Here is a 27,925-nt window from a genome sequence, read left to right as displayed (position 1 = left end):
TGCCCAGCCTTCACCCTGCTAGAAATGCTGAATCTTGGCCGACTGCAACACGAGACCATAGGGAAGAGGATGGTATCTATTGGTATCCGGATTCCCATAGACGAATGAGAACATCCATATTGTCGCGAAGATCGTTCTAGCATTTAAATACTCTTCTCATGGTCTTCTGTTGCCAATTATGTTAATTTTACCAGTTAAGTTCAAGAAACCTTTATATATATATATATAATATATTATATATATATATATATATATATATATATATATTACGTATCAATATATACAGTCAATGCAAACCCTAATGGCTAGCATCCTAACCAGTACATGACAATTTACCGTTGACATGATCTAACAATTAAAAAGGGCGCACATTTTTGTGTTTTAAAAAAATAACCTTGTGACCTTTACTCAGGCCCAGTCTATATATATATATATTTTTTTTTCATTACATACAGATGTTCTTGTGGTGCAAACTTTGCACTGCATGAAGCTTACTAAATCAATCTCTGTGCAGCTATTTATATCAGTCAATGGCTATGGAGGATGGGCTACTGGGACTCTTTACAAACCCACTTTCTCCAGACCCCTTTCCTGCAGGTTTACACAAAGATGAGAGAGATCACTGCTCACTGTTTTCAATCCAGCTACACCTGCAGTCAGCCCATTATATCCTATAGACAGTGATGTGCTTAAAGGAGAGTTTCGCGAGCTGCATAGCAAGACAGGGGCAGCTTTGTATTAATTTAGTGAAACGCCTTTAACTCATTATTGGGACAGCAAAAGGGAGCATCTTGGCAGTTTAATCAACAACCATTTGGGACATACAAGGTTTTCAACACAACTTTTATACATAGCGCTCATCATGTGAAGCTCACTCAAACAGAGATTTTTAAAATGGATTTACAAGTTTCAACTATTGCGATATAGTTCCAAAGGCAAGGAGCATAACAACTAAATGCCTAATATAAACCCTGCTATTTCCCTGGTCAATACTCTATATACACTAACCCACCCTTCAGTATAAAGCCTCGCTATTCCACTATATATTTAGGGTTGCCACCTCTGAGGTACCAAAAAAACTGGACATCCAAACGGAAGGGCAGTTGTTAATTTTTTTTTCTTCTTTTAACCCTACAGTCATGCATTGATAATGTTACTATTATAGAACTGACAACCAATTCATATTGTTCGTCTATTGCAGTAATATGACCTCTTTTTTTAACCTGTGTTCAACTTACGGTACTGGCATTGCGATGCTTCTGTAGTAAACTACAAGGAAGTGGAAGAGATTAAAAATGGGACAAGATTACAAAACAGGGTCTTTTAGTGTCTCAGGAAGGCATACTGAAATCTTGTATAACAATACAGGTGATGTTTTTCTTACTTGCTTTTTATCACAAGTCAAAAACCACATCAATGTTTCATTCCTTCTAACAGGTGCCAAGATAAGGCAGGACTTTGAGGGCCCACCAGGACTGAAATGGTTAAATAAAAGACCAGGAAAGGAACACAAGGAAGCATTTTAGTTTTTTGATTGAATCTCATAAATGGTGAATCTGTATTAAATCGAAAAAGATGGCGCGCGCCATAACATTTGTACTCTGAACTACAATGCATCCTGTCATAGCAGATAGAAGCAAGGAAACGTTTTATACTTCTCTGCTAACACACTTGAGCATGCATAAACCTAACTACACAGGGGAGGCAGGAAAAAAAAAAAAAAATAAGAGAACTGGATCCAAATTTTTTCCGTTTAGTTTCCAAGGGACACTGAACGAGACCTGGCAATGCTCCAAGTTTGAACACCTCTGGTTTGGATCTTACCCCAGGCTTTCCAAGAGACACACTACAACCAATGTCCAACCTGAAATCTGAACGCTATTTTGTGGAAATGATTTCCAACATAGCCTGTGTTGAACTTCCCAAACTTGTGGACTGCTTCCTGCCAACCAGAACGCAATTTTAATAAACCATGACTAGCTTTGCACTCCCTGTTTCAAAACACTCAATAAAAAAAAAGTTACACTGAGCTCACTGTACAGAAAGGCTTGTGTGTTATGTCACGTGGTGCTGTGATTATTATCGGTGCTGTTAGCAGACTGCTATCGCAATATCAGCCAAGGAAAGGTAGCTTTGAAGCACCTGCATTTCTTCAAAGTGACGGACCTTGACTTGAAAGTGGAAAAATCCATACAATTCACTGCTTCGATATTTGTTAATAATTTTACAAAGCTAAAGCGAATGTCAATGTGCCTTTATTGATTCTTAAGTGGTTTGAGGTGTCAACATAACGTCATTTTCGGAAAGGACTGATTTTTGCCGCAGATTGTTACAGTACCTTTATATTTTAGTAAGGACGGGTCGTTATTTTACAATCAGGAAGTCCTCTTGGTCATTTTCTTTTACAGCTTCCATGCTTACCAATTTCAATATCTGGAAAGCTTGAAAATGAAAACAGTATGACCAGGAGCCTTTTAGATCTGAGAATGATTCAGTGTTTACCCCACAGCCAAAGGCAGAAGAGGGTACTGTGTCTTGGAACGGTTGTGCTGTGCTTGCTAACGTGTTGTGCTGCATATATATATATGTATATATATTATCCATTTCAAATTTGAATGTCAGGTGGTTGAGACTAAAATGAAGCAGCCCCATATTATCACACATATAATTTTTAATTAATCCTTTGAATAAATAGTTACCCTTCCAGAACAAACTCAATACTTTTTGCAATAATATGGGAGGTTACGCTGTTAATACACTAATTTAAAATGGAAATACCTTCATCTTTACCACCAGTTAAGTAAATCCTTGAAATATACTGTATACAGCTACACAACATTAATGAACGATTATGTCAGAAATTAACAGCTACATTTTTGGCACTGTTTCTGTGTCAAGCCGGATTTAACTCTAATTTCAAGAATCCCCTAAGGGGTAGAAATCCTTGCAATCAGCAGATTTAACCATAAAATTAGAACCTCTACTTCACACACTGCAGGTAACGTGCATCACAGCAAGGCAGTGTGTTTAGAGTATATACATTTAGTTGACATTGAAGCTGACAGACGATAATGTAAAAGGTCACAAGAAATGTGTCCTGTAGGACAGGGGTTCTCAAAGTCCTGGGGAGCCCCTGTGTCTGCTGGTTTTCATTCCAGCTCAGCTCTCAGTTAATTAACTATACCCTTGATTGAACGGATAATTTGCTTAATTAGACTTTTTTTTTGGACTGTTTTCAGCTCTTAAACAGTTGCAGAGTTCAAGTTACTTTTCAAATGTTGTAGCTAACTTGAAATATTCAACTGTTTAAGAGCTGAAAACAAATAAAAAGGTCTAATTAAGCAAATTGCCAGTTCAATCAAGGGTCTAGTGAAGTCGCAGAGAACTCAGCTGGAATGTAAACCAGCAGAGTTTGAGAACCGGTGCTTTGAGGAATGGAATGCAGAGATGCTTGTTGTGTTGGCATGGTAAAACCATGGTTTTAAATCATGAACCAGCCATTGAAGGCCTGCTAGCCAGCAAAATATCACCTTAAAACCATCTTTAGCATTTTTGTGCCAGTTTAAATCCCAAATCATTTCACCCTACGGCATTTCATCCAGTGCCTCACCTTACTCTTTTGACAGTGATCACCTGTTTGAATCATGTGATTCCTGCCAATTCAATCTGTTCCTAATGGTGTTTTAATTGCCTTTCATGGTTTGCCCAGTTGTGTACCACCGGGATTGCATTTCAGCACTATCTGCTGTAGATGTATGTGTGCTTAGTACACAGGGTCTAAAGAGGTCGGCAAACAACTCACAGCATTCACTGGGACAAGGGACTCTTTTAGTGAATATCTTTCTATTGATCTATGAGCCCACTAAGGTCCCTTTAATTTGACAGCTCTGTGCGTATAACATAACAAAACTAAATTACTTTTTTACTATCCTTAATAAATTACTTTTAAGGATAACCAGAGTGGAATGTACAAACACTACCTAATTGCATCACATTTGTTCTGTATCAAAGAGCATACTTCAAATCTATTCATGGCACCCTATTAAATGCATTAGTGATAATTAACAAGCGGTTCCTTACAATATAATTTGAATGGGTCCTCTGTTTACTTACTAACCCTTTCTACAGTCTCCAACTAAACATGTTTGTATGACAAATGAAAAGTCTGGACCTTAAAAATGGCTGCTGCAGTGCAAAGCAGTAAAATGAACAGCCTGAAACTCCGATACAGTTTCGGCTAAGCAGAGCTAAGCAGCTAGAAGTCTAGTGCAGGTGCTGCTCTCTCATCACTAGAATATTAACCTTTGCAAAGTTATCGCTCGTCTCTTCTCGTAGGGTGTCGCTCTAGCGTGCATTCTCACAGCCACTTGCGGCATCAATCCTTTGCTGAGTCCTTGTCTCCCCCCAAGGAGTCTGTGTACCCGACAAAAAAAAAAAAAAAAAGAAAACACAATCTGAGGTGCGACATTATGATTTATGGAGAGGATTCTTCATTAACTGGGCCGCTTTATTTTCAAGGGTTTTGTAACGCCTATTCAGGTCGGGAGAACGGAGAAGGACTGACTATTCCAGGAATCAGAAGGAACAAGGATTGAAAAACATTACGTTCTTTTTGGCAGGAGGTAGGGGATGGCAGTGGGGTGGGCGTTAAAACATTGACCATTTGGAATGGATCTCTTACCTAATACATGACATATTTCATAAGTTCCAAATGATCTGGGACCAATGGCACTGGAACAATTTTTATAGTGGGGGTGCTGAAAGCCATTGAACAAAACTGTAACCCCTGAATATGATGGAAGCAGTTGCACAGCACTTCCAGGGGGTGCTGCCACACCCCCAGCACCCCTAATTCCAAAAAAAAAAAGTATAAATTGTGTTTTATGACACTTCATTTGACTCAACGTGATTAACCGATATCTCAAAATGTTGATATTGTAACACAGCTGTGCTCACTGAAGTTAATTTGCCCCTATAAATGAGACCCAGCACACAGGAACTTAGCGCTGCCATGCACTTTTAATAATACAAAATAAACAAAAAATGAAAACAAAACCTAGCTGTTTTCCAGCACTAACTAAACAAACACTGGAACCTACTCTAATAAACTAGACAGCTAAGCTTTTTACTGGTTGAAAAACACACAGAAAAAGAACACACAGTACCCTTTTCAGTGATACAACACACAGTCAGGCTCTTCACACAGCAGCCCTGACGAGATTGGCTGCTCTCTTTAAATACCCTCCAACTGGCCCTAATTTACAGTGATAGCCAGGTGCAGGGGATAATTAAACATTAAATAAATAAGCAAACAATAATAAAAACTTTTTTTTTTTTGGCAGAGAGAATATTAACCCCCTTCCTGCTGTGCTACAATAGATAAAAGCAACTTTGTCCATTTAATCCATTAAAAACCCACATTTTAACACGAGGAGGCCAACTGCCAGCCTGCTAAATAGTTCTGATCCAAAATGACATCCACAGAAAATATTCAGAACCTTGGACCCCATTGGTAATCGTACAGACGCAAAGAGAAGATCCAATCTCAAGCTGAGGGAACATGAAGCCACTTTGTGGCTTGGAACTTGGTTTCAGGAGACTAGGTTTCAGGCCACTGCACGGCACACCAGGGGAGACTTGGGGTTTGATACAGTGAAGTTGCCTCACACTAGGTCTCCTGGAACCAGGTTTCAAGCCGCTGTTCCTGAAAAAGTGGCTTTGTGTTCCCTCAGCTTTACTCTGCTGGACTCAATCTCAAAGCATATGGAAACGGTTTTGTTGTTGCAACACAGGCAGTGATGACACACTGAATTCACTGTGCCAAGTGTGGCAGAATATAATAAGAATTTTATAGTTACCAATACGTTTTTCATTAACAAGTGAAATGCAAAGACTGAGTTTATGACATATGAGAGGAATAAGATTCAGCTTGCTTAGAGATTTTCTTTTGAACGTCCTTCTTTTTATAACAGGTTAGCAAAGTCATTGACAGACCAGGGTACCAGCGCAGAAATAATGCTGTGTTTAACTATAATCAGAACAGTTGTAAACTGTTAGAAAAGGCCTGTGATGGAGTTACCAAGGAGACTCAGAGACCAGAAACGCTACGATTAAGCGCTCAAGAGCATTTGTTTACATTTAAAATACATATACATAACAAAAACAACAAACCACAAAATCAGCGCCGTTCCTTCACCATCACTACCTAAACTAACACCTGTGATCACCCTATAGATACACCTGGAGCCCATTTAATCACTTATTCAATTCGCCACTCCAGCCACATCTCCACATGTTTTTGCATGGAGTAATTTAACCCCCTCCCTGCCACCGAATATTCCCCACACACCCTGCCACACACACTGCCAGTCAATTTCTTCCAAGACATAATCAAAAAGAAATACTACCTAATTACTTGGAGCAGGTCTATTGTTAATACATTTTTAATCACTGCTAAAGAAATGTTTTCAGATGTTGAATAGCTCGCAAGCCCCCGAAGAGGATGTGTGGATTGTATATGATCCACCAGGATGAGAGAAATAACCACAGCTCTCAATCAGTGTTTATAGAGTATTCTTTTTATATAATGACTACAATGTATGGAAAATGATCAGCTTTAGCAATGCAGCGGCCTCATCTGGAACAGTGCAGTGAGCCTGGTCACTTCGTTGTTGGATTTGAATGAATACAAGACAGATTCCAAAATGAGATCCAGTACTAATAATAATAATAATAATAATAATAATAATAATAATAATAATAATAATAATCCACACAGCTGCATTGAATATGGGAATAGGTTATTTAATGCTAGATCTCTCAATACCTTATTAAACAAACTGTAACATTGTACAAATACATTTCATAACCTGGTCATCACCACGTTATAAAACATTCAGCTTTAGCAATGCATTCCCAGGACAGATAATACCTCTTACTCAAACACCATGCTTGGACAAGGAGGTCTTTATATTTTTTTAAGGATTGCATGGTTACACCCACTCGTCACTTGATTGGTCGGTGTTGTGCCCGCTTTGAGGGGCAGCAGGGTTTTCAGCCTAGGTTGAGTGGTCCGTGACCAACATTACTACCCTGTTGTATTCTAGACTTTTACATTGCCCTTAACACCTTGTGTGTGCATTGGGGCCAAAACGATCAAAGCCACGACTGTGACTACAAATCTCCTGCTGAATTAAGGAATTGGAGTAAAAAAGTTAAGTTTCAGAATCCAGATGATCACATATTACCAGCAGGCAATTAAATGCATCAGCTCCTCAGCTAACATGATCCGCACTTATGACGCACAACATGTTGTAATTCAATTTTGACCAAACAGCAAGGCTCTAACTTGGAATTCTGATTCTTAGTCAATGTCTACAGGGGCTTTGCAAATTGCAATTTAAACGCACTGACAAAAACAACAAACAAACACAAACACAGTAAACATCAAACACAGTAAACATGTACATGTTGTTCTCCTAGCTGGAAAGGAAGAACAGAACTGTAGAACAACACACTGTCTGTGTCTGTGTGACTTACAGCAACATAACAACAATGTACCTGTTGAAAGCCACTTTCTAAATCAGTATTTTGTTTTTTATATATTAGTCTTAGTCTCCTTTACAGAAAACTGCAATGTCATCTTGGCTGTTTATGGTGGCCTGTCACCCTTTAAACTTCATAACTCATAATATGAAATGGAACCTAACCATGGCTAATATATAGTGTCATGTTTAACCATCAGAAACACACTATGTTATATTTGGTTTACTGAATGAAATGCAGTAGATTTGATTGGCAAATCACTCAAGGTCAGTGCTAACGGGTGGCTTTGATTCAAGTTATACCAATAACACATGGTATTACCAATAACACTTGCAAGTGCTTGAAAAATCACAGCTTACAAGGAGTGGCGTCAGTTCCAAAGCAGAGATTTGTTCATAATTGGGCTCTTGACCTTGTTATCAAGACTGATAAAAAGCTAAATAAACATTGCCTGTGTGACTAATGCACCAGTGGGTCAAACCATTCAGCTTTCCGTTGGTTCTCGAGAAAGGCATTGATTAAAGATACCGCCAAACTCCCATGCACCAAGACTCACTAACGTCTGTGCCCTATGAAAACTACGTTTGTACAGAGACAACACATAACAGGATTAGGAAGAATTGTTTATGCTGTCCATAACTTCAATTATAACGTACAATTTCCAAGAAATAAAGTCAAGTAGGCCAACATTTCTGCTAGTCTACGCGGATGAAGGCAGCAATTTACTGTATAACGTATTCCCAGCCGGGATAAGCCACAACTGTACATCTTGAAGCATGTTACTCTTTTCAAGCACCTATGCATAGTTATCCTGGAATTAGCCCTAAAAATAAGTAGTTGAGGCAATCCAGGTAGATTTCCTGGTACTATAAAATGCTCTAAAGGAAATCCAGCTGTGGCTTCCCTTATAAACGTTTAGCACAATATTTCAGCAAATTTTGGGCGTTTTTTTCCCCATGTTTTTCCCATAGTTATCCAATGCACCCACCATAGTATAACCCGGTCTGCCATGCTTTTTTGAATACCTACCAGGTCTTTACAATTCTTACCTAGCTTTTGTAACAGGCAGTGTTGTGTGATACACTGCTGTTACAGATTCCACCCCACCCCCACCCCCCCGTGGGTGAGGTCAGTGAAGTTAAAATCTACAAATCGGTCTCTTGCGGTGTACCTGCAAGGTCGCCGGTTTGCGCCCAGCCTCTGCCCAGTTGCACTTTCACTGTACTTACACTTTGCTATGCTTTTACTATGGGAAAAGTTTTAGAAGGTTTATAAAGGTTAACTGTAATGCCTTATATACCTGTGAATGTCCCTTTTATATACTTGCGAATTTCTCTGTGTATACAAGTCCAAATTAAAAGAATACCTTTGAGGCAGACAGAAGAATGTCTTAGAATGGTAGACAGGTTCCCTAAACGTTAAATGGTACCCTACTCAATGAGAAAAATGCTAAGAATTAACTTTTTAAATAAATACCCACAAGGCCTAACACCATTCCTATTGTGCAACTGTATTGTTCTCCTATCTTATCTATCTGCTTTCAAATATTTAACCTCTTTACATGCCAATGCAAAATGATAACACAAAACAAAAGGTTACAATGAGTACACCTAATTCTGAGAGTGCCCTGTAAGGCTTAGCCCCAGTACTGGATCTTGATATAATAATGATCAATCAATAAGGTTTAGGTGAGCAGTTCAGTTGGAAGGTTAAATCCAGTTAAGGACAGTATATGCATGCCTTGGGTAAAAAGAAACTATGGTTTGTATCATCCTAAAGCCACAATGCATAGAGGCAGTGCTCTAGCGCACAGTTTGTAATTATTATATATATATATATATATATATATATATATATATATATATATATATATATATATATACATTTTTTAATGGAAGAAATTAAAGGCATTATTTGAAGACCAGAAATACAATCAGCAGTTTGATCCATTCCTGGTTTTACTAAGACAAGTTTATTAGAGTACATCAGAGCTTATTCCCTATACACTGAGGCTGCTCCAGCTTGTAGTAAAACCTGGAATGGGTGAAACTGCCATGCAGAAGGAGTCTTATTCCCATCCCTGAGAAGATCCATTTAAGGGAATTGTTTGCATAGAAGTGGAACAAAAAAATTAAATGATGAATTATAAAGGCACAGGGTACACACACATTACGATTACCAGCCGTTGTCCTCTAACATTTAAAAGCTATTGTGTCTGCCAAAGCAAACAGTCCTCTAGCAGACTGATGTTGGCACCATGTCAGGGAGAGCAAGGAGAGCCAAACGCTGCATTTACAGTACAGCCGTTCACTTGGTAATGCCTAGCTTGGCATTCCTCAGCCCTGCGCCAGTACTTTGCATAGTAACAAGTCTTTCCCGCTGTGTCCGTGACCATAATCATAGAATCCCTGCTTGCTTCCAGTGCCAATGGCACATAAACACTGGATATATGAGTAAAGCACAGCCCCTAGAAGTAGAACATAATGTGGGATTTATCTAGCCATCCAGGATAGGAGGAATAGCAGAGTATAACATTGCAAGTAAAAGCCTATACAACTCATCCAGCATTAAGGTATTTAAACAGGTTTGTAACAGATTCTGTCCTTGGTCAGGGAGCAGGGAGATGAGGTTAAGACACTAGCCCTGTTACAAGTTTGCGTAAAAACAGTTGGTGTACTGCAGAGATACAGACAAAACTCTTGAAACTTGTGCGATTTGGACGGACCGTGCAAAAAAACAAACTGTGCTTCAATCAGAGTTCTTGCCTGCAACCCAAACATGAGTACAATTATAATAATAAAAAATAATCGTTGTGGAAATCCAGTAATTATTTAAACCGCAGTCGTTGTTCACCCATCAAAGAAGGCAAATTAGTCTTTAGATTTGTGGTTTGTGGTTTTAAATCTGTGCCAATTTAATGTAAGGACTTATTATGCATCAGTATTGAATAACCAGGCTATTTAACTTTTTACCATGCTTTACCACTTTGTTTCTATGATTACACTTCGATGGTAGTTGCACTACATTGACAAGCCAATGTTTGAATACGAATGCAATAGGAAATCAACACATATAGAACTCACCACATGTTTTTTTTTTTAAACAATAGAGTGTCTAATATCTTAAAACAAAGAGAACCTGTTTGAATATTCAATAGAGGACAAAATGAGCCGTTTCTTATCTATAAATCAGCATGCAGTATTTATAACCTCTTTTGTGATGTCGTGCGTGTGTTCATTTAATATTTACAAGGGGTATAGTACGTCCTAGACTGAGACTGCATACAGTTAAACAATGTCGTTAAACCATGAATTATTACGTGACTTATATGATATGTTGTTATTGCTGTTTTCAATTGGGGTCCATTCCTAATTTTCAATTCCAATTCAAATTCCCTTTTAATCAATTCTAACATTTAACAAAATTGCAACTAGCAGGATTCTGCTCAAATCAGTTTCGCGCAGTGGCAAAAAAATACTTCAACTGAAGTCACTGCTTGTTAGTCAATTAAAATCGACTTCAAATGAAAGCAGCTGAACAATCACAACTATTATTATAAAATATCCATTTCAATTCCTTCGAATTGGAATTGAAAAACAGGAACTGACCCCAACCCTGTCTGTGGTTTGCCCTGTTCCACTGATTTATTACACTTTTTACCACACTAATATGGAACTACTTGTAATTAGTTAATGCATTAACTGTCACAAAGTCAAAAAGGCATAGCTACCATCACCTTAAAAAAAGTCTGTTGTACACTGACTGACTGGCTAACAAGTAAGTAACTGGTTCTATTTATTTGTATTTATTACAATAGGCAGTGCTTAATTTGTAAAGAAAGAGGTGCCAAGCAATGACAATAATACCATTCTTAAGAAGCGCACATTCAAAATCATAACACGTTTATTTAAAAGAGTACTGCATGTACTAGTGTTAGATGTTTAAATTAAGAACTTATAATAGGAAACGTTATTGTTACTTGCAGTGTATGCAATCTGTTGCTTTTACCCTGTTGTAAACAGTGATTGCCTGTTCTCATCTTGCAAGACTGCAACATTGAGAAGCATATATGAAGTTTACCCTATGATGTACAGTACTATTAGCCTTTTATTTCCTTGTGTTTGTGGATGTATTGCTGCCCTGTTTATAATATCTCAGGCCCACGATAAAACGAGTTTGATTGTATAATATTTGTGATTTTTTTTTTTCTGTGGGTCTCGCTATATTGTAGCCCTCATATATTGCAGTTTCAATAGTAGGGGTGTGCAAAAACTCATTACTCACACTCCAATAGTCTTTAAGAAGTATTTATTGGCAGGTATTCAATACATGTATTGATTGATGCGTTGATTTCAAAAACAAGAAAAGCTGTCCTTCCCTTGTGTTTACAATTAAGTACCAGTCAATGGCAAACAATTTCAGTGTTTTAAAAGCCGATTGGAAGATTATTTTCCTCTCATCCGGGGCGCTGACATTTTTACAGCTGTACTGGCGTACTGAGGCTGTAAACCGATAACGAAAAACGTCCTTGGTCCGGCAATAAAAATGCCAGCTACTCAAAAGTATTCTTTATTTGTTTTATTTGAAAGTAGCCAGTTACAGATCATTTCAAGCCCTGCAGTGCTGATCGACTCACAGGCACAGTTTGGCTTGACACTAATGCCTGTCTTTTCTGCGTCACCTGGAATGCATCCCCCCTCCTCAATCTCATTAGGAATGATTAGACTAAAAGGCGCCTCAATTACATATAAAGTGAATTATCCTGACTGGCTCAGGCAGCTGTCTCCATGGCAGCTCCGCAGAAGGATAGACTTATTTATTAGGTCTATTAGGTTCCAGATTGCGAAAACAAAATCATTCAGGACTAAAACTACCTGCTATGGATCCATTAGGCCAAAAAAGGTATGATGGGAAAACATATGACAAGGTACAGCTAGCCGGCTACTTAGCTGTGTAGCGGGTATTTATCTTGTGTAGAAACTTAATTGTGTTATTTTCGTGCTTAAGGCTATTTTGGATCAGTTTCTGATTTGGCAAACGTAAATGGAGTGGTCATTCTCTAGATCCTTAGTTTATTAACCCCTGTGACAGGGCGAGATCTGTGCTGGCTATCTGACGCGTGCATGAGACCCGTGGCAGTGACACAGAGAGGTTGGGTCGGAATAATAAAACTGGGCACCAGAGAGGCATTCAATTACAACCTTCTGTCTCCCGTATCAGTGAAGTCCCACAACCCCTCAACCTCTTTCCAGGATATGCAGGTGTAACTGCTCGATGAGTTGAGATGAGGTTAAAATCTCTAAAATCACAAATGCAGATGAGCCCAGCTCTTTTGTAATGTGGTTAAGATGCTTGCTTGTGGCTCACTGGCTCGTGCCCAGTCTCCGCCCTGTTACACTGGTAAAACAACTAATGCATACTGTTATAAATCAAGGTGTGAGTGTTGGAGGCTTTCCCGGTTGTATTGTATTGCAGTTGGTACCGTTGATAAGCATTGTACTTGACAGACTTGTAAATTGTTCAAGAACAAAACTTCCTATGATTAATGCTTCTATAGCCATTAGGAAAGTTGACGATGTGGCCTGTTAATTCCTGTGAAACTTTCGCAACAGCAAGATGCAGCTTTTATATATTATATATTATTTTCATGGCTGTTGCTTGCAAACCATATAAGTTAGAAAGCTCAATTAAACACTTTACAAAAGTGTATGCTGCAACTCTCGTTGAGTAGGCCCAAGATGTTACCAGCAGGAGAATCAGAGACAGAAGCTGCAGTTAAGCGCTGTATAGAGACTCAGAGACAGAAGCTGCAGTGAAGCGCTGTATAGAGACTCAGAGACAGAAGCTGCAGTGAAGCGCTGTATAGAGACTCAGAGACAGAAGCTGCAGTGAAGCGCTGTTGCACATTTTATTGAACAAAACAACAAATAAAACACAGGAACAAAAACAAACTGGCACGAGGGCCAAAATAAACTGTTCAAACAAAAGAATAAATCCCTTGTAGGCTGGGTGTTAACCTGCACTACAGATACAAAAACCAAAGCACAAACAAACTACTCTCCCAACAAAGAGCATCTGGCTACTTTTATACATACCCAGTTAGCATCAATTACCTAATTGGGGAATGGCCGCACCTGTGCTTGTCGGCAGGGACAGATTTAACCCCATCCCTGCCAAACTTACATTCCCGCACACACACACACACTAATTACATCAGCATGGCCTCTACCCTGCCACAATGCTGTATTTGTTGAAAATATAATACCAAGAGAGATACTTTCCCCAATTCACACAATATCCATTACTGAGAACAAACATGCCTGCTACATGTTACACAGTATTCTATATTCATAAAGATCCAGGCTACAAGATGCAGACAATATCTTGGGAGTTTTCTCCCAACACACGTGTCTGATTAATTCCTTCTGTGGGAAGATCAATTTTTTCTTCCACTCTGATCACTTTGCCTCCAAGAAATAGGACTTCAACTGAGGAGCTATATCAGACATGCATGCCATAAAGATAGGCCACGAGAAAAAATACAGGTGGGACATTGTTCTTGGTGTTAAATTGCAGTGCCGTATTGGAACTCCCAATAACTCTGGACAGTGTCAGAAAATAAAAAGAGTGCAGAACACTTTGTCTTGCACATTTTTTTACCTCAATGTAAACACTGAAAGAAGACTGTACCCATCCACATACTTAAACGTACTTCTATGTGTCCCAACTAAAGCAGGAAAGGTTTAAACACGGTAAGTCCAGGCACTTGCAATATGTGATGTTCACTGTTAGCACGTTGCTATAATTGAGAAGCTGTCTTCTTTCACAAGAACTGACAGTGGAGCTAACACTCCCCAGCAACAAAGTTAAACAAGGCACAGCAGAGGAGTTGATTTTAAAGGTCTACCATGTGCTCTTGAAGTTTACTCAAATGAAAGGCAGTACGTTGGACAAAAGTCTTCTGACTTGAAGATTAAAGATCAGTTAAGTCCTGGGTCTAACAGCAATATAAAAGCACCATGTGTTGAGGGTGGAATATCAAGTACTACCAGTATTCATCGTGAATAATTATGCACTTTGTAGAAGAAAACATTTTTCACATTTTTTAAACTATGCACTGCTTAGTCTTCAAGTATTGGTCAGCTACTGTATCACTTATTTATATTGTCTAGATGGGGGATCGAGTGACTTGTGAAAGTTTACTGCAGTAGAAACTGGTAGAGTGAGTAGGTAAGGTGTATTATGTGTCACAATGGGATATTGTTTTCCTTTTAAATTATAGTCTAATTTAGTGCTAGATTCACAAAACTGTACTAAACCACGAAAAAAAAATAGTTGTCAATGTTAGAACATTAGTAATTCTAACATCAACAGTTGTCTTTCTGCAAACTTTGCACTAGAGCAAAAGCTAGCTTGTAATTAGGCAACAAAGTTGTAGGATGTAGAGATAGAGTGAAGAGCTGTGGGACAGGAGCGTAGCTTAATTACATTAATTTAAAAACACATCATTCACAGACCCGAGCTGTCGCTGTCCAATCATCTGAAACTCTACAACAGAACAACAACAAAAAACATTGAAATACCTTTCGGATTCTCTGTTTTCTAACACAACTGCTAGCTCTGCAAATTATAACTTTCCAAACCACAGAGTTATACTCAAATCAGAGCTCTCCCCATTGTGAAATTGTTTGTTGTTTTTGAGATTGTGACAAACCCTGTTTTGGCATGTAATGAAAGTCATATTTCAATCAGATATAAAACAATCTCCAGAAGGAAGATGGACAAATTAGTAAGAAACAACTGATCTATCTGCATGACAGAGCATGCAAACACTATCATTTCCACCTTTCAGATATATTACGGCTACTTTCAGTCTTTGTAAGAGTCTGTATAGTTAACATAAACAACTGCTTGGGAATACTGCACAGTGTAAGTACTAAAAAAATAAACAGGTAAAAGAACAAGTTTGGTCATGTGTCAGTTTAATAGCCATTCTACATCATTTTCTAGTGACACTGCCAAATCTAATACCTGGAATTGCTTCCAGCAGAATCCCACGGGAATACAAGACGAGACAAAGCCCCAAGTGGCATCAGAGCACAGACAAAAGCACTGATGTCATAATGACACCTTTTCCATACACAAAAATTACAGAAATATAGAGGACTCTAAACACAGTACTTATAGACAGATATACTTCGGGCTGGAACAGTAAAACGTCACTTGACCGGCTACTGGATGTGCCAGGTTAATGTAGGCAACGTAGAACACAGGATCTGGCCAGGGAAGTGTGTGGTTGTGGTCACATTGGGCAGCTGCAGCTATGCTTCAGTTTTTTGCTCACAGTGCTTACACAAGGGCATTGCACTACCTGAAGCGTTACAATGGATTTACTGTACCACTGAAATACAGCTGTTGCATGTAGGAGCCACATCTGTACCCTTTTCAAGGTTACAGTTCACACAGAATACTTTTGAGAGTAATCCTGCCTGCAGGCTCTTAGGAATTCTCCTTTGGGGATTCAAATGTAGAAGTTTTTGATCCACAAACTTGTTTAGCTAAGTTATTTCACTGACATTAGATTAGAGAAAGCAAACAAGCTTTAAAAAAGCTGACAGCAGGGACTGAATGCATTGTACATTGTATATAGTTAACTAAATATTGTATTACAATTGCAATGAACTTCAATGGTTATGCAAACAGTGTCCAAGTATTAATTTATAGATCTTGTATAATAAACGTGATGGCCATATGGGAATTTCCTGTATATTGTCTATAGTAAAAATAGACTGCAGCATATCGTATTGTGAAGCCCAAGTTTTGCAGTTGTGCAGCTTTTCTGTTTAATTTAAATAGGACTGTTGATTTGTATAATGATAATTACATCAACAAAACGCAGCCCTGAACTTAAAGCAACCTATATAAGCACGTGCTGTGAAATTAGGCGTCGCAGAATCACATGGCACCCCTATATAGGGTTTCAAAAATGAAGCATGTTAGTATTGAATATAGGACTGTTATAGATCACTGTTCGTCAGTGTATATAGCATTGCATTCACAACAACTCAATTAAAAATGCTAAGGCAAAGCAAGTGGGCAAACAATGTTAGATTGTATTGTTTAAAGATACAAAGATTTGTTATAGTTACAGAAGGGTATACAATAGATTGCTATATTACAGATAACCCTATACAGACGAAAACAAACACATGCTTGTGCGTACTTGGGTTGCATTTACTTCACATTTGGAACAGAAAACACACAGTGTATCTAAATACCTAGCAGGTTAATTAAAGGGGCAATTTAGAAGAACCAAAAAGTCATTTGCAGTACCGCTACGATAACCTTTAGTGTAATACATTATTTGGGCATTGAAATGCATCACAACTGCATACACATCTTTGTTTTTTTTTTTGTAACAAGCATGTGCCAGAGATGTTTAACTGTTCAATGACAAGGGTTTGCTGCTTTGCCAAATGAATGCATGCAGTACATTTTAATATGTGTACCTACCTGTAATTCGCACCATGCCACCTCTACCGTTGTTTCCGTGTCCAATCCCTTGTACACAGTCTTGAACGACCCCCTCCCGATCTCGATGTTGAATTTCAGGTACCTGCCGTCAGGTGAGGTAGCCACCGCTTTGGTCTCGATCTCGTCTTTCTCTTCTTGTTCCCATTTACTCTCAAAGGCAGCCCGCGATAAAATCACTTTTCGGTGTTTATGCTGGCTTGTTTCGTCCTCCGAGTCCGAACTGATATTCAGCATGGTCTTTTGCACCATCGCGTCCCCGTTGTTATTAATCGACGGGGCAAGGTTGTGCTGCGCTATACTTGGTGAGCTGGTGACGGTGAAAGGCAGAGGACATCCCGGAGACAGAGAATCCGCGTCCTCGCTTGTTTCTGTCAAACTGGTCTCAGTTGAACAAGGCTGTGGTTGAGGGCTGCTGGAAAGAGACCCATACACTATCGGCTCCAGCTCTGTGGCATTAACTTTATTAAACCTGTACGAGTTTCTTCTGGAATTGCCTGAGTGTTTTCGCCTCCGCGGCGGTGCCACAAAGGGAATCAAAGACGAATCTTCATCCGAAACCGAGTTTAAAGAGATGCCGCGTACCGCTAGATCCACTTCGGTTTGGGACATTGTTTTGATGTATGCTTCCACAAAGCAGCAACGCTTGTTTTATATTATTTTACAGAACAAATATTTCAATTATCTTGAAACTTGACATTGCACACCCGCTGTTTTAGAGCAACAGGTCCTACCCACTTAGCACAACATAGTCACAGTTGAATTAGCTTCGTCGTGCCATAAACCCTCTCTGGGTTTTACTTGGACATGTAACATCTTTCTACAAACTCTACTGGGGGGGAAAAAAAAGCCTATAAATCTATTTTTTCGCATTGATAAATTTCAGCCCACTGAAAGCTGTAACACTCTACTGTATTACGCGTTATATGTTCGTTTATAAAATATAAATACACATGATTAAAAAATCTTCTCGTGTCCAACGTGTGCTGATACTTTCTGTGTAAACATCCCATGCAGTAGTGCTGGAAGGCTTGTCATTCTGAATAAAAGAGACAGATGCAAATACTGGCACCAGCTCCTGTTCCGTGAGCGTCCAGATACAGATGGCAATGTACAGTCAGTGTGAACATGCGTCTTCATAGCCGTGTCCACTGTCAACACTCAGGGGGCTGGACCACATAATTGCGTTTCTGCACACACGCAGAGGGCTCCTCCCTCCGGTCAGTCTGCACTTTCTTACTAGCAATTCAAGACTTTATTGAGAGATGCGGCCGTGCAATTGCTTTACCCATTAAAAAAAAAAAAAAAAAAAAAAACGCTTCTAACTTTAATAGCGATGTTTATTTTGTATTATTAGCGATGCGCACTAAATAAAGCTGTTTGTTTTGTTTTTTGTTTGTTTGTTTTTTGTTGGGTTTTTTTTTGTTGCTGTTTTTGTGGTGCACACCGGAGTTTTAGACACCACAGATAAAAGAAAGTGTGAGATTGGGAGATCTAACGGGTTCAGAACTACTACATACTGTTTCTTTTCAAACAGGTAATCAGTGAGGGGGTTCAGCGGTAAATTCCTGCACATCAGCACATACTTGTATAGCCTTTATTGCTAGGCATTTAAAATAAGGTTGGATATAATAATAACCTTTAATGTCAAACTGTATTTGGAATGTGTACTTGTACAGAAACGAGGAGTAAAAATTAACGCTCATTTTAGTTATTATATTAGAATTCATCCAATCTGATTTTAAGTAAAACCTAAACGAATGTGTCTGTGTTAATTTCAGTGAAGGACTTTAACTTGTGCGATGCGCCAGATGAAGTCCAATGCCAATGGCTTGCACACTGCACTCTATGTCCAAAAGCAGAGATGCCGCTGACGAGGGGGTGCCTCGGTTTAGCTGTGATTTCACTCCCAGCCCACATAGCAGTCGCCTGCAAAGAAATTGGGTTTGTATAACTTTGACCTGGACTTGAATCAGATTTTCTTTATGCACCTCTTTTTTGACAGTTTGCCATGTAAAGATTTTCTGTTTAAAAATATTTTACGAGTACAACATGTAAATGCATTTCAAATACATTGGGTTACATTCAGATTTATAGTTTCTGGCCTTGCTGTATGTAAAATATATATGATATGCATTCTACAAATATATTCTGCACAGTATATTTAAGCCTTGTTTTTAAATATTAACCTATTTTTTATATTTCATATGTAAAATCTATACCATCTGGAAATCTTTGATATCTTTAAACAATAACAGTACAAATTATCATTCATAAAGTTTATTTAATCCACCAAAACCAATCTATTAAAATAAACCTTATACTCTAAATGAGTTAAATCTGTGTGCACAGTTTGTTTCAGCACATGATAAAAATGTTACTGATTCTTTAATGTCCTTTTAAAGGCATTATAACTAGAATCTATTGCTTGAATTTCTTTATCTCAACATGAGTTCGGAATAGGCAATATCAAAACAAGAAATCTCAGACAACCAAACAGTGAAAGAGAAAAAAAAGTGCATTGCATCTTATGAGTCCAAATGTCAGTATGTTAACCTTAACTCGAGTGATTCCTGAGCCTGACGGAAATGCATTTATGGATATAGTACAGTGCATTAATTGTATTAATCAACTGTGACACAAAGCAGATGTACAGCAAGCATATCTTTACTTCAGAGAGTAACTGTGGATTGTATGGGTCATGTTACACTTTTTAAATAGAAGCCATTGTTTAGAAGGGCTGAGCTGCAGTGTGGTATGGAGAAATGCGCCCATCACATGATTCGGCTGGAGAAATACTGAGCAAGCCACATCAGCCTACACAGTGCAGTGGTGGCACAAAATGTGGACCTGTGAACTGAAGCAAGGAACCCTTTGTATCTGAAGTGTGTGTGTGTTGCTGGATTCTCTTTACTCTGCCTGTCAGGATCCCAAACTAATCTCAGTTTACGAGCCGTGGCTGAATACCAAATTCCATATAAATGTGGGGGTGGGGGTTGGGGGGGGTGGAGGTAGTAATTTGAACTCAATGAAGGAGTTAGTGTTTGCCATTGATCCCATGAGCAATCGTCCCACATAGAACAGTTTTGCATTTTTATGACATTATGTTCATGGAGGTAGAAGGGTTAAAGGTGAAAAATCTATTTTGCCACCTCTCATTAGCTTTGGAACTGGTGTCACTGCTCCCCAAATGCTTGTGAAGTTCAACTTTCCTTTGTGTAACTTTAAAGTTTTGATTTGAGTCAACTTAGCAACAATAAAGTCAGCAACACTCTTCTAAAAACTCTGCTGTAGGGTTTAGATCCAAGTGCTCTGTGCAAGAGGAAAATAGTTCATTTTCCAGTTAATTTGTGCTGACAATAGTTTTCTACTTTCCACTGAATTTTTTTTTTTTTTACATAAACCAACTTATGCTTGTTACTACAATAGTTTTTTCAAATATTATATGCATAAATCTTAAAAAAAAAAAAAGAAATGTAGAACGTAAATGAGGCACTTTAAAATACTTCACCAAGTTTTATTTTTCCAGTAAACAGTTTTACAGAGTTTTCAAACAAATGCCAAACTGTAAACAGTGCAATTAGCCGTTTGGTTTACATCTCTGTTATCTGTACTGAGTTATAGACATTACCAAGCTTTAATTGAATTAACTCTTTCATGACTTTGTAGGCATATAAGTAAATACAGCTTCCTCAGTTTCCAGTAATCATAAGTTTTCTAGACAAAATGCATTTTTTAAAAGGAGGCTGTATAGTCATGTGGTTTAAAGAAAAGTAACCACAAGGTCCCTGGTTCAAATCCCAGCTCAGCCACTGTCTCGCTGTGTGACCCTGAGCAAGTCACTTAACCTCCTTGTGCTCTGCCTTTCGGGTGATATGCTGTTGTAATGCAGCTGATGCATAGTTCACACACCCTAGTCTCTTTAAGTCATCTTGGCTAAAGGTGTCTGCTAAATAAACAAATAACAATGACAAGCATATTTCACGCGTCTTGTTGCAGCCTTGTTTACTACGCATATTCAATTTTAACATTCTGCACATTACACCGCATCAGTACACAGAAAAGTTTGTTTACATTGTGATTCAGGAACAGCAGTGTAGGGACACAAGCGTCCTCTTCTTTGCCATCACCATCTTAGTTTGTTGGGCTAAATAAGCAAGAGACGGCTAAACTAGACATCTTTATTTATGCTCTGTTGTGCATAGCCCAGAAAGAGAAACAAAGTGGATCACATTTTTCTTCTTGAATACAGCTTTTGTCAGCCTGATAACATATTACATTACCTGCAGTGAGTAGACATTATCCTTAAATATATCAAAACTTTTTTTTTTAATAAGGGTAGAGGTACTAAGACGGGCCAGTCGCAGTGCAAACATACCGCAATTTGCATTTTCGCTACGACAATTCGCAAAGTGCACATTTTGTCGAATGTACTAAGAAAACATGCTAATATTATTTGCATCATCTTAGCGAGATCTCTAGAGAGTTGTGCGACATTTTTTAAAATAAAATAGCAGCAGTTGGGTTGTGGTTTGCTGCAGCAGAGGGTGCCCGAAGGACAACGTCTATACATGCAAGGGTGCAAGAATGAAAATAACATTGTTTTTGTTAAATGTAAACGCCATCTGTACAATGCATTCTGTTCCATCTTCATTTTACCTATTTTAATACTGTATATATATATATATATATATATATATATATATATATATATATATATATATATATATATAAAAAATGTAAGGCCGTTTAATCCCATCAGATTCTATAGTGTGGCCCCAACCTTTTCCCTCAAAAAGCTTCTCATAATCATACAGTAGCCCCTCGCTAAACTAGACATGTTTGTCCAATATAAGGAGGTGTCGGGTTTATAAAAAATACAATAAAATTGCACACACATAGGCCTACATTTACAGTTGTTGATGTATTTTAAATATAAATCATAACACTAATGTGTTTTAAGTCTGCTACACATTACATTATGTAAAAATATAAATCTGTACAGTAGGCCTATACAGTATACAGTACAGCAGTAAAATCAAATGAATACCTAGCGTGCTTTTTCTGTACTTTAGCCTGCTGGTAACAGAAAATAAATCATGCTGATGCATCGTACACATTGGTGTACAGTGTGAGTAAAAGATTATTTTAAACTGAAACTAAATGATTTTAGGTTTTTTTTTTATTATTTAATTTAATTATTATTTTTAACTTGGTCTACTTAGTAGCCGAGACAATTAGCACACAGTAGATCATGGTCCTGTACAGGTGCTCAGAATGAGCTGGAGGGGTTAGTGGCACATGTGTGCAGTCTATTGCTCCCAACATGCTGGGAAAACCAGAAATGTCATAGAAGTTTGTTTTCAAGGCTTGTAAGTACACCCTGACTTTAGTGAAAATTAGGTACTTGGGTGTTCGTCTCAAAAAATGCACTGAGCACAACTGGCAACGCACGAGAAAAAGCGGACTGGGAAATGCCAGCAACAATTGCGACTGTTTAAAACGTGCTTTCAAAAATTCGTAACAAGTTGGTGCAATTGTAAGTGTCATAATTGCCCGCAGCAATACAGTACATCTCATTACAATATATTTTAATCCCTCATTTGCACAATCTCCACCCTGTTTTTTGCAAATTTCTGCAGGAACGCCCAGAATTACATATTCATTTAAGGCCAAAGTGCAAATAAAAACTGCGGCTGCAAAGCGTCCGTTAAATGATGCCAACAGTGTTGCGTTTGTTTAGTACATTTCATGCTACACTTCCCACTGGTTTGCAACGATTGCAACAGACACAGCACTTTGGCTCATCTACCCCAGTTTTCTTTAAAAGCAAATGCAAAGGAGTGCACTAACAGTAATGGTTTCACCATACTAGCAAGAAACAAAGTTGCAGGAAATAAGTTTCATTTTAATCCTGAGTAGTTTGTTTCTAGTTTTATATGCATTGATTCAAGCTGTATTGCAAAATAAAACTACCTATAGGTATATACTGTAGAATGATGGAGTTGACCAAATAAACAATGGTTATTGATTGATCTGTTAATAGTTAGTTTTTTGTGTTAACCATTACTTTCTACACAAAGACATCATATGAAATTCATGTTTTACAGTAAAATATTACACATTTATCGTCTGCAGTTAAAAACAGTATATTACAAGCTATTTTGTACCTGAATTGAAGCGGTTTATTTTGTATGCCCATTGTGCAGTAACACAGTGTAAATTTAATTTCCATATGAGAAATTAAATACAATACTGTATAAGACTTAAACCTGGTGTTTGCAGATCAGCACGTACATAGTGGATAAAAAGATCTGCAACAAGATCAGAACAATTTGCTTTCTCACGTCCTCAAAGAAACAGTGGCATGTGTGGCAGAGCTTTGATATTTGGAAGTACTATCTCAAGGGCCATGCTGTGAACTCCACCTGTAAAGCAAGCAGCCCCTGAATTATCAGGACGAACAGCCCAGCAGCTGGGGGCCCGAGGGGGTGTTGGTGAGCAGAAACAGCAGACAGTTTTTTTGCAGAGTCATCCATGAAAAGGAATTTGGAGCACAAAAATAAAAACACTTCCCCTTTTACAAATTCATATAAACAAAAAATTAAACCTTAAGTTACAAACCAAAACAATCAGGCTCATACAGGAAGAACAGATAACATTATAAACCATTTTTTTTTTTATAAGTATTGATTTTAAACCTATTAAACACATTGATCTTTTTATATTATGCAACTCCAGCTAAGAAGCTGAGCTAAAAAATGGTCTTCAATAATGCAAGCAAACGCAGTATTAGACATGAAAGCATTTTCGTTTCAGTTTTTATTTAATGAAATATTGTTTGTAAAATTAACCTTTTAAGTTGCAAGGTTATAAACACCCGATATATCCCTAACACATACAGTAGGTGAAGAAGCAACAGAGAACAAATTTGCAACGATTTACAGCAAAGAAAAAAAAACAAAATAAATAAAACAAACGGTTTTAATTGTGTGCCTGTTCGTATTCCCACCCCCCCATCAAAGCACGCAAAGAACAGTAGCAGTTCTATATATTTTATATGCCATCATTTATCATTTTACAGGACAAGTAAAACGTGTAATGACTTGCGAGAGAATGCATGCTGTATAGTGTGGTTTGGCAGACAGACACTATTTGAATATAGCCCTCTACACGCATCGCTACTTAAAGCTCAACATCCTCTCAACAGCAATGCATTGGGAAAGTGGAAATTCAGAAGGCTATCAGAAAAAATGGGGAAAAACACACTACCAAGAATTTCATTATTTCAGGTGGTACAAATTTCTAGAGATTTTTTTTTTTTTTACATGAATCTAACTTTTAAGACATCATTTAAGTAGGCTTAAGACTTCCTTAGAAGCCCTAGAGACATATTGACAGCCTAAAGCAAATAAAAAGCTGACTGGTTTTAACCTATTGAAATTAAAATACAGTACCATATATATATATATATATATATATATATATATATATATATATATATATATATATATATATATATGTGTGTGTGTGTGTGTGTGTCTTTTAATCAACCACTCTCATGCTGTTTCTCAGATTTGTAACATTACAAAGGAATTCTCTCCTTTCAAAAAAGTAGGAGTTAAGAGTAAAAACTGGAGAAACAAAAATGCCCCACTATATTACTGCTGCTACTGTTGACTGCCCTTTTTAAAGACCACCTATTTATAGTGACCACTATGAACATTTACTTCTGTTAAACACCACAGACAACATAAAGGCTGCAAAAACATTATGAAGTGTTTTTTTACAAATTGACAAATGTACAGCAGTTAGCTTCCACCAGCTCCCATTAAGCATGATTAACCATTATGAAGTTTTATCTCCCCGTTGCTTTTTCAATGAGTCTAACTAAACCCCCAGTATCTGCAGCAGAACAAGCACAAACAAAGAAGGTGTCTTTTAGATTTTTGGTGGCGCTGGGAAATACTTTTATTGCAGCTGGGAGTCTGACATCATTCAAGTTTTATAATATATTCTGTATATAAAAAAAAGGCTTTAGCTTAATATTATAAACACAAGCCTTCCAACAGAACTGGCTTTCCCACCACCGCCACCAAATGAAACGAATACAATAACCACTCAGGTAATCAGTACAGTTCGTCTGTAGTCACGTGAACATCATCAAAAGAACTTGACCCCTTTGCTGTCGTTGAGAGTAATAATTTCTGCCTTGCTTTCCAGCTGTAAGGCCTGAAGTGACCTCAGCAGCATCCAGTCCTCCAAACCATGGAATTCTAAAAAAAAATACAGGAGGAAAAAAATATATATATTACTAAATCCGTGTTTGCATCTGCCACCGGTATCAACTTGAAAGAGATCCAAAATCACTTCCGTCAATAGAAGAGCGAGGTCAACCCGATTTCAATTAGGACTCTGTCAGTCCCCGGTGAATTCATTTAGAAATGACACATCTACCACAGCCTGACACTGGAATGAGTTTAGAATGTTTTCGTGGTACAGCTGGAAATGTGGCACAAATGTTGCATGTGGGTAATCAGACAACAGAACAGACTGAATTGCGTAGAGAATGTACTGATACTCAGAAGAAACGTGACTATAAAAATTAGAACACATTTCAACAATGTAAGTTTTTATCAGTGTATATTGCGTTAAAATTAGTGGCTCAATTAAACATCCAAAATGTACCTTCATTTTCAGTGTCATCTCCATTTGAGAGCTCATACAATGTGAACACTGAGTTTGTCATTCCATTATTTGAAACCTGGAAAAAAAACATTGGTATCAAATCTGCTTTTCCCCCGACTATATTATGGTGCCATAGTCTGTCTCCTTAGCATAACTTTGATAGTTTAGTAAACCTAACATACAACTTATAGGGACAGATACACCTGTTTTAGTAATTGTGCCAAGGGCCTTACATGATGCCTGTGTCTATTAAAATTGGGTATTGCACAGAAATAAGATGAAAAATCTCCGACAAAACTGTCTAGGCATGACCGTATGTAACAGTTTTATGACTGGGATTGTAATGTGTGTTATGATCATGGTGCAAAACAGTCAATTCAAATCTTCTGAAGTGCCATTAGATATAGATAGACAGGTATAATACAGGAAGTTTGCCTAACCCCACGTCATACACAAACACAGACGGTATAAGAAATACTTTTTCACACAATGAGGTGGACGTTTTTCGGGATTCTCGTTTTATAATTAGCTCTTTCTCATTACCTTGTACCAAAATAACAAAATAGTTGAGATATAGAACAACTCAAAGGGCTGTCTGGAAAACACAACCTGCCCCTTGTTCCAAAGAGGAGAATGCTTCTTACCCATCGATATATAAGTTTTCCCCATTCTTCTGGTCGCCTCCACATTATCAAACAACGTGTTTTGTTTTTATCTATCCACTCCAGGTTCCCTGTAAATTGATGAGAAAAAAGTACATACTATAAAACTTCAAATAACTGCCAGGTCTCAAATAATCGCCTGTCTCCAATACACGCCGGGTCTGCTGCTGTAAATGAAAGCCATGTCTCTGCCATTGCCATTGGAGATGGGGTGGATGAGGAGGAGCTTGAGCACAATGAACTGCTAACAGGTGACAGCGATGAAAGTGACCCTCAGGATTAATAATACTAATAATAGAAAACCGAATTTAAAGGGTACATAAGGACTTTTATTTTATTGTGTTACATGTGCCTATGTGTTGCTACAACTGTTTAAGTAAGGTGTGTGTATTGTTTTTTGTTTTTTGTTTTTTTTACATTCACCACTTTTTAAACTTTTAAACTGCATTCCCTGTCTCAAGATGGCTACATTTTCCAGGGGCTCCCGAGTGGCGCATCCAGTAAAGGATGTGCCCTATAGCCTGGACTTTGCCGGTTCCAGTCCAGGCTATTCCACTGCCGACCGTGGACGAGACACACAACCTTTTAACGAAGTTGCTGGAATGTTTAAATTGAGTTACGATGTTGCTACAAGGTTGTGTGTTACCGGCTTCTCAATGACTGCATGAAGCAAGTGAAGCTAGTGATCTAGTCTCCAATATGCACCGGGTCTGCTGGCAAATATTGTAAATAAACGCCAGAGGCGTTTAATTGAAGTTTTACGGTATACATTTTCTGAACTAGAACAAAACTGAACATGGGCAGTAGCAATGTGTTTTTTTTTTTTTCTTGGCTTTTCTGTTCAAACATATTACTTGTGATGTGTAAAAAAAAAAAAAAAAAAAAGATAATGACGGTTCATCATTCTTCCACCATTTTCTTACAAGTATTAGACAAATAAACACACATTTACTCAAATTGGGCCCGAGCTCACAACTCTGTAAGTTAAAAATAAACACCACAATAATCTACCAACCTTTTTTTCTGAGCTCTTCAAATATAACCTGAATGGTATCTGTTGAGAGTTTCCCTGAAGCACCGGGTTAAAGAGAATGACAGGGAGAGAATTAAAAAACAGATTTAAAAAAAAAAAAATTAAAAAATCATGTGGCCCTTTTTTCCCCAGCTGTCCTTCCTGAACACATCACTTTGTTAGATGAAAGATAATGAAAGGATACTCTGTATTTTCTTGTTGTTGAAGACTGGACTCTCTTGGGCCTCCGTTATATCTAGGGTGTAGAGTTTCTGATGGCGACAGTAAGACAGTGCCAGGGAGCACCAGGCTGTCAGCTGTTTTTGCCGAGTATCAACATTTGGCTGTAGTCTGTAAAATAAAGTACATACAATTTTTTTTTAAACATAAAGAAAAGTGAATGAATACGAATGGCGTGACCACTAATTAGTGGAATTAAACAGTAAGCACGATCCAACAGGCTATTTATCAATGTACAATCCCTTGA

The 27,925-nt window shown here is 38.0% G+C and overlaps 2 protein-coding genes across 2 annotated transcripts in view; both read right to left on the bottom strand.

The window, feature by feature from the left end:
* LOC121301927 (serine/threonine-protein kinase WNK4-like) overlaps positions 1-18,221 on the bottom strand; it is a 28,888-nt gene extending 10,667 nt beyond the window's left edge. Inside the window, exon 1 of the mRNA XM_041231649.1 lies at positions 17,059-18,221. Coding sequence (XP_041087583.1) covers positions 17,059-17,688 — 630 coding nt within the window. The 5' untranslated portion in view covers positions 17,689-18,221. The remainder of the gene's footprint in view (positions 1-17,058) is intronic.
* Positions 18,222-23,868: 5,647 nt separating this feature from the next.
* LOC121301759 (vacuolar protein-sorting-associated protein 25-like) lies at positions 23,869-27,818 on the bottom strand (the record flags this gene model as incomplete). Its single annotated transcript, XM_041231357.1, has 5 exons — positions 23,869-25,352; positions 25,765-25,840; positions 26,409-26,497; positions 27,442-27,495; positions 27,644-27,818. Coding segments are annotated over 5 exons (507 nt in total), but the record flags the coding sequence as incomplete, so codon positions are not given.
* Positions 27,819-27,925: the final 107 nt, after the last annotated feature.

This window comes from Polyodon spathula, chromosome 28 (genome assembly GCF_017654505.1).
Source record: "Polyodon spathula isolate WHYD16114869_AA chromosome 28, ASM1765450v1, whole genome shotgun sequence".
Classification (NCBI taxonomy): Eukaryota; Metazoa; Chordata; class Actinopteri; order Acipenseriformes; family Polyodontidae; genus Polyodon; species Polyodon spathula.
This window is presented reverse-complemented; position numbering and strand designations above follow the sequence as displayed.